This window comes from Pyxicephalus adspersus, chromosome 2 (genome assembly GCF_032062135.1).
Source record: "Pyxicephalus adspersus chromosome 2, UCB_Pads_2.0, whole genome shotgun sequence".
Lineage (NCBI taxonomy): Eukaryota > Metazoa > Chordata > Amphibia > Anura > Pyxicephalidae > Pyxicephalus > Pyxicephalus adspersus.
The window spans coordinates 125455777-125468238 of record NC_092859.1 but is presented as its reverse complement, the minus strand read 5'-3'; the positions used below and the strand labels follow the sequence as shown (position 1 = coordinate 125468238).

Sequence of the window (12462 nt, the reverse complement as noted above, 5' to 3'; positions counted from 1 at the left end):
GTGTAACGCTTCTGGTACAGAAATCTAGACCTCAGTGTAACGCCCAGGAGGTTAAATGTCAGTCTGAGCAAGTGAATGTGCCTGAGCAGGATGCCTTTGTATTCACACCATAAACCAAGTTATATTCACGTGGTTTAAAGAACGAATGCTGGGGAGTGAGTACACAGCTAGAGCATCCTACAACTAACAAAAATTGCAGGTACAAGTGGACTTGTTGCATCTTCTTATGCACAATGTAAAAAACATTGTGTGCAGTATAATCATAGGAAGCATTTTAGTATGTGAGAGAAGCCTGCAACTGTGTGAGACTGAAGGTAAACAAACGTGTTTTAATGCAGCCGTTGCAAAGGGTAGAAATATGGAAAGAGCATTTCCTGTTTCTAAATCATGATCATGACTGCCTATCAGGTTTTCACAATGTCTCCTACAGGGGTAGAGACTACTTCCTCTAAGAAACCTCAGGGTGCCATCGATATCCAATCATCCTGGGTTTGTTTTATTGCCAATAGTTCACATTCGACCTTATCTTTGGCTCTCATAGAGCTGAGCACCAACCAATAAATGGTCCCTGTTTTCACTGTAAATAGTATACAAACAGTAGTAGAGAAGGTGAGCAAATGTACACAGTGACTGCTTGCTGTGTACATTAGGGTGCACCATACTATTGCTTACCTTGCCAAGGTATTCATTGCCATGGCGAACATTGGTTTGGTGAACATTAGTTTTTATTTGGCTGAACCTTGTGCAAAACAGGATTTGTTTGAGCAATGCTACTCCATAACTAGCACACATGGAGTCCATTTTTTTTCATCTGCTCCAAAATCATAGGACTATGTTCATCTCTTAAAACCTACTGTGTAAATCTCTCGTTTGGACTAAACAATATCACCCAGAGAAAAACAATTTAGGCACCCAGTATCATACAGAGGGGAGATTAGGAATGAATTTACAATTTACATGTCAGCAGTTTCATTCACTTAAAAAACTAGCACATGCTGTCAAAGACTGATAACCCCTACTGATATGCCTTGCATATGCAAACTTGCCATCTCATCAAGTTGCAAAAACTAAAGACTTTAAGCAAGCATTTGTGAGTATGAGTATATACTTTTTATTATCTTTTACAGGTAACTTTTTATTGATGGTCAATACACAAGGTCAGAAGGAGACAAAGATAATATTGCATGTATTAGAAGAAAATTATATATAACGACCATCATATTTCTCGTATTACAGGTTTACTTTACACATCTCTATTCACAATGATTTCAGTGTTTGGTGTTCTCTGAAACCACAGAACTGATATTTATTCTTACCTGACCTTTAACTGAGCACATATTTTCAGTTGTGTGAGTAACGTCTTTATAAAAGGTGCACAGGCATATCGGGATAGCAAAGTTTCTCTAGTGCAGAAATAATGGTGTAAGTAAGTGATAGTAAAGAAGTAATACACAGCAAAAAATCTCTGGGGTCACTGGAACACAGGGACACTGTAGTTACACAGGCACTCAGTTATCCAAAAACTCCTGAGGTCACATTTGAAGTCTTGGGGTGCTTGGGACGTATCACGATCATTGGAACTCTGGAAGGAACTAAAAGGGATACAGGATTTCCCAGGAATACTGGAACTCATAGGGTGCACAGAAAGTCCTGGGGACACTCTCTCTCTTGATGGACCTATCGGGTTCACTGAAACTCACTGGTCGTCTCAATGAAGCTGAAAGGAAGATAGGTCATGGGCATGTGGTATGAATTCAAAGTGTTTCTTGATTGCCATGCCAGACAGGGAATCTATGCCTGGTTCTTATGTCAGCATGCCAACTGGTTGTTCTTTCCCCACAATCACAAAGGAGTACTCCTAGCAAGTGTAGACAAATACTCCAGAATTTATATCTATACAACAGAAGCACCTTACTCCAATCGCCATGGAATATGACCCCTCACATGTTGATTGTCCAAGACTAAAAGGTCTTGAACCATCTTACCACCCCTAACCCTACCTATTTTGTTTTATTTCAAGTAGATCTTCTACCTGACCTGCCCGGGTTCAGGCTGTCCTGGGTAGATGATGCTTCTGTAAGCTGTAAAGCTGCTGAATGGAGCATGCTTACTATATTTTCTCATAAATGGCCTTTTATGCTCGTTTCTCCAGTAGGATAAGGAATATGTATCTTGTGCTCTGTTTTCTCTTTCTCCTCTGGGCTTTGTTGTGTGCTTTTGAAATGCAGGCTTTCTTCCTCACTCCCTCCCTGTTCCTCCTGCTATTGTGTTCACTCATTTGTTCACATGTGGGAAGAACTCAAAGGCTATATACACATGTGCAATAATTATCGTTGGAAAGGATCTTTCACAATCCTTTCCATCAACTAACGAGTGCACGATGCATGAACGAGTGCTGTACATACATCACGTTCTGCTCTATGGAGAGAGGAGGAGGAGAACGATGGAGCGGCACCCCACTGTGCTCTCTCCCCCTTCACTTCCATTACAATCGTTCGTCATCCGTTGTCCATGGATCCACCAGGATGGCCATTCAGACGATGTACAACAAGCCCTGTACACATGCAAGATTCTCCTCCCATATCAGCCCTGAGCCAATTATCGGAAAAGAAAAACATTGCCCATGTGTACCTAGACTAGGCAAAGGTATAAAATAAGGTAAAACACATGGCCCAGAAATTTTGCTACAACATCTTCCTCTCTTCTCATTGCTTGACACTGGATACAAGGTCTATTGTTCAGCCCATTAGGACTGTTTTGCTTTGGAGTAGCTTTCCATCTTCACAAAAACATTTGCCCAAATGAACATCTCCAAGCTTCAGATAAATCTTTCAGGATAAGGACATGTTATGTCCCATGGCATTCGGTGACATTGAGAGGAAAATCAATATCTTTAAATTTGATGACAAAATGGCAGTTTATATCAGCACACAGAGTTTCACAGTTTTTTCTCTGGTCTACAACATAAAAAAATCTACATTCTTAGCAATCAGAACAATCAAGTGGATTTTCTTAAGAGATTTTTTCAGAAATATTAGCAGTCTTTTTTACAAAAGTGTTAGTGAGCATCACTAAATTTTCATCCCCTGCAGGTCCTGTTTGCATCCATTCACAACACGATCCCTCTCTTCCTGTAAAGCTTCCCATATGTAATTTTTTGGGAAATGAAGATGGCAAATAAAGAAAACATTGTGGGGTCTAAAAAGTGGATACCAAAAGGTTCTAAGCCTAGATAATCATAGTGTGTGGTAAAACACTTCAGAAAGGTTGTGTAAGCAGCTGAGGACTTAAAAAACACCCATTTTGTCCAATCCAATATAATAGAGGAGATGGCAAATAAAACAGTGTGGGCTCTAGTAGAAAAACAGGGAATCTGGCATTCCCTCAAACATTCTTTTGTGGGAATAAATCACTGCTATTGAAGCACATGAATATGGAAGACTTAAAAAGTCTTAAAAAGCACGTCGTCCAGGTTGGTAGAAATGTAGTTGTTTCTAAAGATATCGCTCTCCCTTCTTTAACCAAATAAATTTCTATACTTAGCCAGGTGCTTTTTGTTGGCATAAAATACTAGTTTATGGTCTTCCTCGTCCTATTCGGCTTGCTCCTACTTTCTGCTCATTTAAAAGAGCACTCGAAACCCATTTTTTCAAACTTGCCTACCCGGCTTCTTCTGTCATTTGAAACCATCACTACTTCCCACACTACATATCTCCCATCCTTTTGTGTGTGAAATTCCCCCACCTACTAGATTGTAAGCTCTTCGGGGCAGGGTCCTCTCCTCCTGTATCACTGTCTGTATTAGTCTGTCATTTGCAATCCCTATTTAATGTACAGCGCTGCGTAATATGTTGGAGCTATATAAATCCTGTTTATTAATAATAATAATAATAATAATAATAATATCAGTGTGTTTCCAGTACAAGGGTACATCTCTCAGCATTCAAAAAATGTAGTAAAGGGGAAGACGTATAGTTCCCCAAAGAAATATCTTGAACATGCAGTAGCCAAGCCAACGAGAAGAGATAGCCAAGCCAACGAGGAACAGGATCCCCTGTAATTCACTGACACTTCTGGACCACTTTCCTCTAGAAAGTATTTGCACTCCAACCAAATATGGATCATGGAACAAACATTTGAATGACATCTACAACACTCACCAGCAGTCTTAGGGAACCGCTTATTGGATTTATCTGGGGTCATGTACCAGTGTTTAAGTATCTTATAAGACTTTTTCAGTAATCTAGTGCTTATCGAACATTTTGTTTTCCATGATAAACTCCATACTCCATTGTGCATTTAAAATGGCCATTCATAGGGAGGTCACCCATTTACTTTTAAACCTATGTCATAGGAAAGTGGAATATGGAATGCGGAACATGCTGCCATAGTTTCTCCTAAGGTGCGAGAGGATTTGACAAGCTAGAGGTCCTGGCCAAGGAGCTAATGAAAATTGTAAATAGCGCCATAAGGGGAAAGTTGCACCCTTGACCAGGTTTACCAGTTTTCTCTCTCTTTACCCTCCACAAAATACTTGACCAATGGACCGAAGGTTGACTTCCATGTCGTCAGGACTTATTCAGATCCAAAGAAAAGGCCCAATTTCCCTAAAGTCAGGGAACCTAGTGAAGGTGCTAATTCTGCCTCTGTAAATAGGAATAAGAGTGCCGATCTCACTGTGCATGCACCAGATTAGCATTGGCAGAAAACCTTGCCGATCTCACTCTACATGCATGAGATCGTCAATTTCTTTCCTTTTGGCAAAAGGGCTCCTTCTGCTCATGCCCGTGATTCCTGGGCATGCACAAAAGGAGCACCCAAGAGCCTCCCAGGATGTGTGACATAGGTATCCCGGGAGGCTGTGCACTCCCATTCATTCTTGATTACCTATGCGATTGAGAATTAGGGGGCCTTGCTCCATCCTTTTTTTTTAAAAAAAGGTGTTGCACAAACAGAATTTTTACTTGAAATAAAAGGGTCGTCTACCCTCCTATATTAAGTGAACATTCTGAGTTTAGGTATGCTTTATTAAACAGGATTTTACATAGCGCCAACATATTACGCAGCGCTGTACATTAAATTAATTCCCTTTTGGCCTGCAGCAGGGAGACACGTAACTTCTCCAAAGCAGTTCCTGGCATGGGGCAGCCGTAAACGCACCACAACCTCACCACCAGTGTGAATTCAGACTAAGAATAAAAGATTAGTTTATGCAGCAGCAATGACAATTATTTCTTACACAGCCCTCATAAAAAACAGCTTTATTTTCTCAAACTACTTCAGTTTTATTACAAAGCATCCAATAAAGTAAAGCCAACACACAAACTGGCTGTAATATGCCTTTAGCAAAATGGCGACCAGCCAGTACACTGAACATATCTCCATCAGGTTATGTCGGGAATTGTAGTCCAATAACGGCTACACGTTAACTAATCCTCGAAGCAAATTCTGGGTGAAGCCATACGATTCAAACTCAACATCCCATGATGCTTTGTTCATGGCCTCGCGATATATTTAGTAGTGAAATTATAAAAAAAAAAAACCGCTCTACGCAATAACCGTCTACGTGTAAAAACTGAACATGGAGTAGAACTTTATACGCATATTAAAGACCCAAACGGATTAATTGAACGGCTGAAAAAAGGGCGGGTAATCAGTCGCTGCAGCTGCGCAACCCCGGGCACCGAGTGCGCTCAGCCAATAGGAAGCGAGCACCTGCAGCTCAGCGGACCAATAGGCAGTCGAGGAGCGATATTTAAAATGCCAGTAGGGTTTGTGTAGTAGACGGCGCAGCGATCTCTCTGAGTGCGGAGCTGCGTGGGCTTTGTTGTCGGCAGGTTACACAGACGGTTCTGATCCAATAGTCATGGCTACCCGACGAGCTGCTGTAAGTACAACCTGTTTTGTATTAGGGTGATGCACCTTTGTCTGGGCGGCCTAGTGTGAGCTGCTCGGGTATAGAGGAATCATTTGTATGGTGCTGGGGCCTAAAGCAGCTGTGTTACCCCCTGTGCAGCCTGTGTTGGCAGTCCTGTGTATTCATGCCTTGTGCTCATTATAGGAACAATCCCCAGTATTGTCTATTCTGGGTACAAGGGGGTGCTGCTGCCTGCTAAATCCAAAGCACTAATGTAAAATGGAGGCCTCAGTTGTGGCCATCAGAGCTGTATAATGAAGCTGGCAGTGCCTGAGGATTGTAACCACTAATCTACAAAGCATTACAACTTACTGGAAGGTTTGCTTTACAATAATGTATGATGTGTGTGATCCTCAGGCTTCAGATCTGCAGTAATCAGATGAAAGATATATTTCCTCCAGATGAAGCTCTGTCCCACAAATAGGGTTTCCTCTTTGACCGGCGATAGTGCTCTTATGGCACAAAGGAATCTAGTCATATCCAAGCCAAATGTTTATTATCAGCTCTTATCCACAATATGTTGAGCAGGAGATGTATGACTGGATACACAATGACCATCAGTCTTCTCCCCAGTCCCATTTAGCTGGGTGCACCACCTGGCACCTTCACTAACCCCCCTTGCTGTTTTTGGGTGGTTACTGAAGAGTTGGATCTCATTACAGGGCCCCCCACCTGTCTAATGTTCCACCCAGGTAAAAGTTTGAGCATTGGGCCATGGGTATGCTCACCCTAATGGAGGCTCCTGCCATTTTCTTCTGGCCAATGTAAAGAGTATGACTTGTGCCTCATTCATAGTCATTGGTAAAATCATCCATTGCCCAAACCATACACAGGACCTAAAGCTATGTAATGTACACATATTAGGTGATTGCTGCCTGAAACCAAGGACTGTGCTTGTCTTGGGCAACATCTAATGTGTGCAACAGTCCTGTAGGCATCAGCTTGCTGAATGGCTGTGATTACTAATAGATGAGAGCACAGAAAAGTGTTCCCTGTTAGAACAACATTCATGTCTTCATCCCATTAGAAATTATCACAAAAGATGGCTTCCGGTGTTGTTGTCTTGATGTCTGTACAATCCTCTAGGGCTTAATCACAGATGGACATCTATTTCTGAGTTGGTTTCTTACCAGAAGGGCAATCAGCAAGCTAACCCCAAGATGGGGTTTTTTTTTTTTTTGTATGTGTGAAGGGTATCTGATTTGTTTCTGGTGTGTTCAACCTAAACTACCCAGGTTGTATAGTATATGGAACAATATAATACACATGATTGATCTGGGGAAAGAAGGTGTATCTGTCCTGATCTCACCCCAATCAATATTCCAAATGGCAGTGGGTCCCCCCATGTGTACTAAGCCTTAGTATGATGGGCATGCATACAGGAGCCCCTGCCTGATGGACTGTTTTTCTAAAGAACAATTGTTTAAACTATCAGTTGCCTCCCCTCACTACAGCCTTTAAAATTCTAATATAAGTAAAGATTTCTGACAATTGCAGTGTGAGTCTGACTTGCTGTGAATATTTTTCACATTACAACATCTTGTTCTATTAGGATTTGCCCAGAGTTGGCTGAGTAACATGCAGTCCTATGAATGTAAACATGGTGTCTGCATCTCCTGCTGACCACTAACCTGAGAAACTTAGCAGCATGGACAGATAAAATAAACTTATTGGTACATAAAAATTAATTTAGTCTGATAACATAACTAACTTTTTCCAGATTTCACGTGAAGCCGACAATGCTGTTGTAGGAGCCATGAGAGCAAAGGCCCAACTTAATGGCAGGAGAGCTGCACTTGGAGAAATAGGCAACAAAGTGACTGTCCGAGGTGGAAAGCAGCCTGCAGTTAAGGTATGGTTAAAAAAACTATATAATACACATACACAATTATTGTAAAATGATTGTGAATAGTGCTTCATTCCCACTGTTTAATTTGCAGAACTCTAATGCTGTGTCAAAGACCACAAAGCCTGTTGCTACCAAAGTATCCAATGTGAGCACAAAACCAAAGGCTGTAGCTGTGACTGTTCCTGCAGCTCCCCCAAAAGTAAGTTTATTGACCTGGTGTTCACATACTAGAACAATAGGCTGTCTGTCAATTGCTTGTTCTAGCAAACAAAGTTGCGTACACTTTAAAGATCAAATCATATTTGCAATATTGACTTCTAATGTATGTACTTTTTAAGGAAGCCTCACCAGTTCCAATGGATGTCTCAATGAAGGAAGAGGAGGAATTGTGTCAAGCATTCTCTGAGGCTTTAAACCATGTGGAAGACATTGATGCTGAAGATTGTGGAAATCCACAGCTTTGCAGCGAATATGTCATGGATATCTACAATTATCTGAGACAGCTAGAGGTAAATAAAGATCTAGGCAATGGGTATCTGCATCAAGGTAGTTGGGGTACAGCTTGTCTGTATCAAATGCATATTGCAGACTAAAGTGACTTTTCTACATTCCAATATCTCAACATTTCTGCTGTATAATCTTTCCAGCAGTTAGGCTGCCTTGATTAGTTAGGATATCCCATGTAAATGGGTTTTACCCAGGGGAACTAGACTTCTTGAGTCTACTTCACCCATAGTAGTCTTCTGTCTTGGACAGCTGCAAATCTTTATGGTGTAGAAATGCTAATACTGGCAGCTCAGATCTGTGCTACAATTCTCTGCCCAACTATATGGGAAAGGGGTTATCAGAATGATTTTCAACGTAGAAGCTCATACATATGTGTGTTGCAGGTCCAGCAGTCCATCAGACCAAAGTATCTGGAAGGAATGGAGATTAATGAACGCATGAGAGCCATCCTGGTTGACTGGCTGGTCCAGGTTAGCTCTAGATTCCAATTGCTGCAGGAAACCCTATACATGGGTATTGCCATCATGGATCGCTTTCTTCAGGTAAGTTGTCTACTTTAATATTGGGACCAGTAGTATGTGCAGGCTAACATTGCTGCTCACACTTGTCAATGATTAGGTATCTTAATACTTTGCTCTTGGCAATCTGAACTACTAATTGGTGTCTCCAGAATATTTAAACCTGAGGGCCCCTGACAATTATATTTAAATGCTTGCAATGGCAGCTTTGGTACAATATAGCATTTGAATGTTAAACTTTTTTTCCCCTAGGTTCAGCCTGTGTCCCGTGGAAAACTTCAACTGGTTGGTGTAACATCACTGTTTGTGGCTTCCAAATATGAAGAGATGTACAGTCCAGAGGTTGCAGATTTTGTTTATATCACAGACAATGCTTACACAGCATCCCAAATTAGAGAAATGGAGATGCTTATCCTCCGTGAGCTCAACTTTGACCTGGGACGACCACTTCCCCTTCACTTTCTACGACGTGCATCAAAGTCATGCAGTGTAAGTTTCCATAAGCAACCCAGTGGTGCTTGCTCAAAATCTAGACTATAAAATGTTAAAGCGTTGCCCAACAAATTGTAATGGGACTAATGTCCTATTTTTAACTGCTACTTGGATGGCTCTGGGTACAAAACTACATATTTAAGTGGCAGTTTAAAGGCATAAATGTGTTGCATTCCTACTAAATCTCAAACTGGTTGAAATTGGTTATAGCAATTGGGCTTTGGAAACAAGTGTAACTTTTACCAACATGACTTTGCTGTTGGGTTTTATTGCTGTCCAAGACTCTGGGGAGGGGATTCTTTGCTTGGCTTGAGCATAAACATATATGGGAAGTAAAGGTCTAATGGTCGCTTGTGACAAAAGTTCCAATGCCCCCAACCCCACTCTATACATTTTTTTTTTAATGATTTGTGAGGGCAAACCGACAAAGGCTTCTTTGTAATAAAGTTTTATGAATGATATGGGTAAATGGCAACCCCACATTTAGGTCTACTATGGATGCATATAATGTCTGATCTGGCTTGAAATGTTTGCATCTGTAGTCACCTTAGTGTAGATATATGCATTATTTATCTTACATGTAATTTTATTTGTCTGCAGGCTGATGCTGAGCAACACACACTAGCAAAATACTTAATGGAACTTACCCTTGTTGACTACGAAATGGTCCATTTCCCCCCATCTGAAATTGCAGCATCTGCTCTCTGCTTGGCCCATAAAGTCCTTGGAGTTGGCAGCTGGGTAAGAAATGCAAATTCTGCAGCCCATTTAAAGAACCATGATTTTTTTAGTAGTCTGATACCTGCCAGTATAGCTTCAACTTAATAAACTAGCTGCAGTGGCAAAAGCTGTCAACACCTGATTATTCATCAGGAAATGAACCTGTAAAATTATATAGCAATTGCCAAGGAGACATCTACATTGAACAGATGTTTGATTTGAACATTTCTTGGAGTGAAAACGGGTGCAGTGTATTCAAGGAACCACCTAAAGTGTACCTAAACCCCAATTTTCACTCTATATAAAAGGGTAGACAACCCTTTTATGTAAGGTAAAAATTCTGTTTAGTTTTTAAGTGCAGCATGGCGCCTATTCTTGATCACTTAGGCAATTGAGAATGAATGTGAGTGGGATACTGCAGAAGGAGCCCTTGGTCAACAGGTGTCTGTCCCCCCTCCAAAAAAGGAAGATCACCACAAGGGATTTTCCAGGCCAGTGTATTAACATTTTTAACATGCTGAACCCCATGCTATGATTACTTTATCCATCAGCATGGTGGGAGGCATATCACCCTTACAGATGACACTGATCATTTTGGTTAACAAGTCACAAATTGCTCAAGTAACCCTACTTGAGAAATGCTGCTCTAAGGATAGATGTCCCTCTAACATGGTCTTTCAGTCTGGCATTTTGTTTACCTATCTATCCTTCAGAGTGATACGAAAGTTGTAGTATGGGGCCAGACATTATAGGGTAGTAGTCTCTGGAATCTTTGAAAGCCACCTTGGCCTCATCCATATTGCTGCAATTTTCTTTACCGCAGTCGTCAAGCATTTGACAGGTTGGCATGGATTGTTGGCCTATGGGGAAAGACATGTTTGGTAATTAGAGGCATCAACACCAATTTCAGGAGCTGTGAGGTGCCCAGAATTTTTTTGATTATTGTTACAAACTACTTTCTCCTGTTTACATTGGTTGGAGATGATCAGAGTTTGTCACTGTACCTACAAAAAAAAGGCTAAAGCTCTGTTCTTGGGTACAAATATCTCATAACTGGTATACCTGATTTAAACTCTGCCCTTTTCTTCCAAATTGTTTTCCTGGATCATAGAATGGCTTTGTGAAACTAAACATTAAAAACAAAAAATTGAGCGCAAGCTGCTCTATGAAGTAAGGACTGGCAATGTCCTTTTTGCACTAGAAATACTTAGTTTTGTTCAGAATAGTGTAAATATACAAGTGTGTAAAAGTGAATAAAGCTCAAAATCCTAGCTTTTATTTCCATATGCACAAATGCATTAGGAAAACTACATTCTATACAAAATTAAAACCTGAAGAAAAATGCCTACATTTGGGGTATTCCTTTAAAGAAAGTGAAGACAATTGAGTATTGGGCTGCTCAAAACAACCTTTATAATCTCCACTGTATAAACAAAAATTTTCAAGAGTTTTTTTCTTGTATCACTAAACATTATATATTTATACGTTTTCTGAGAACTGCTGCATATCTTTGTTGCATGGAGTCAACCAACTTCTGGCATGTGTGAATCTAGTCCAGGATGATTGGAATCCACAATTTTGCATTTCTTTGTTTGCCTTAAAAACACAATTGTATGTCATCCCATCAATTTTCTATTTAACGTCTGGGGATTGCACAGACTTCTTTTCTGGGGTTTAGAGTCACTGTCCTGTTGAAACACCCATTTCAAGGGCAATTCCTCCTTGGCCTAAAGCAACATGACCTCTAAGTATTTTCATGTCTTCAAACTGAGTCCTCTTCCCTGGCATACAATAAATAGGCCCAAAGCCATAGTATGAGAAACATCCCCATATGATGCTTTCACCACCATGCCTCACTGTACTTTGGCTTGCATTCTGCTTTTCGATGTCATCTGACACTGCAGCCCCTAGACCCAAAAAGAACAATCTTGCATTTATCAGTCAACAAACGGTTACGCCATTTTTCTTTAGGCCAATCAGTGTTCTTTGGCAAACTGTAACCTCTTAAGCTCATGTCTTTTGTTTACCATTGGGATTTTGGGGGCTTCCTAGTGATAGAAAGAAGACAAGCTAATTGTAACCGTAGACCTTTGATCTTCCTGGCGCTGATCATTGGCTGAGTATTTGCCATTTTGGCTGTTCTATCCATTGAAGGATGGTTTTCCCATTTTCTTATCTTTTAGGTTTTGGTTGCCATTTTAAAGCATTTGAGATAATTTTAGCTGAGCCAGGTGATCATTTCCTGCACTACTTTCCAATTAACATTTTTTATCAAAGTACACTGTTCTGAAAAATGTTTGGAACAATCCACTTTGTTGAACTCCACACTGCTAACATTTCCTTTTCATCACTTTCTGTAAAGGAATAACACATCTGATTTTTCTTCATGTCTTGATTTAGAATAGAATGTGTTCCCAATGCATTTGTGTGTATGGAAATAACTAATATAGCTAATTGAG

The 12462-nt window shown here is 40.5% G+C and overlaps 1 protein-coding gene across 1 annotated transcript; it reads left to right on the top strand.

Annotated features, from left to right (window-relative positions):
- Nucleotides 1-5697: 5697 nt before the first annotated feature.
- CCNB2 (cyclin B2) lies at nucleotides 5698-10507 on the top strand. The gene is made up of 8 exons (XM_072399090.1): nucleotides 5698-5887; nucleotides 7638-7769; nucleotides 7858-7965; nucleotides 8105-8275; nucleotides 8657-8815; nucleotides 9044-9280; nucleotides 9884-10024; nucleotides 10391-10507. The coding sequence occupies exons 1-8, from the start codon at nucleotides 5867-5869 to the stop codon at nucleotides 10505-10507; spliced, it is 1086 nt and encodes a 361-aa protein (XP_072255191.1). The 5' UTR covers nucleotides 5698-5866.
- The last annotated feature ends 1955 nt before the right edge of the window (nucleotides 10508-12462 follow it).

What these genes read in the sequence shown, in the direction of transcription:
- CCNB2 (XM_072399090.1), top strand. Translation starts at nt 5,867, where the DNA reads ATGGCTACCCGACGAGCTGCT. An exon ending in TGGCTACCCGACGAGCTGCT is followed by an intron (nt 5,888 to 7,637) that starts GTAAGTACAACC and finishes AACTTTTTCCAG; the next exon opens with ATTTCACGTGAAGCCGACAA. An exon ending in GTGCATCAAAGTCATGCAGT is followed by an intron (nt 9,281 to 9,883) that starts GTAAGTTTCCAT and finishes ATTTGTCTGCAG; the next exon opens with GCTGATGCTGAGCAACACAC.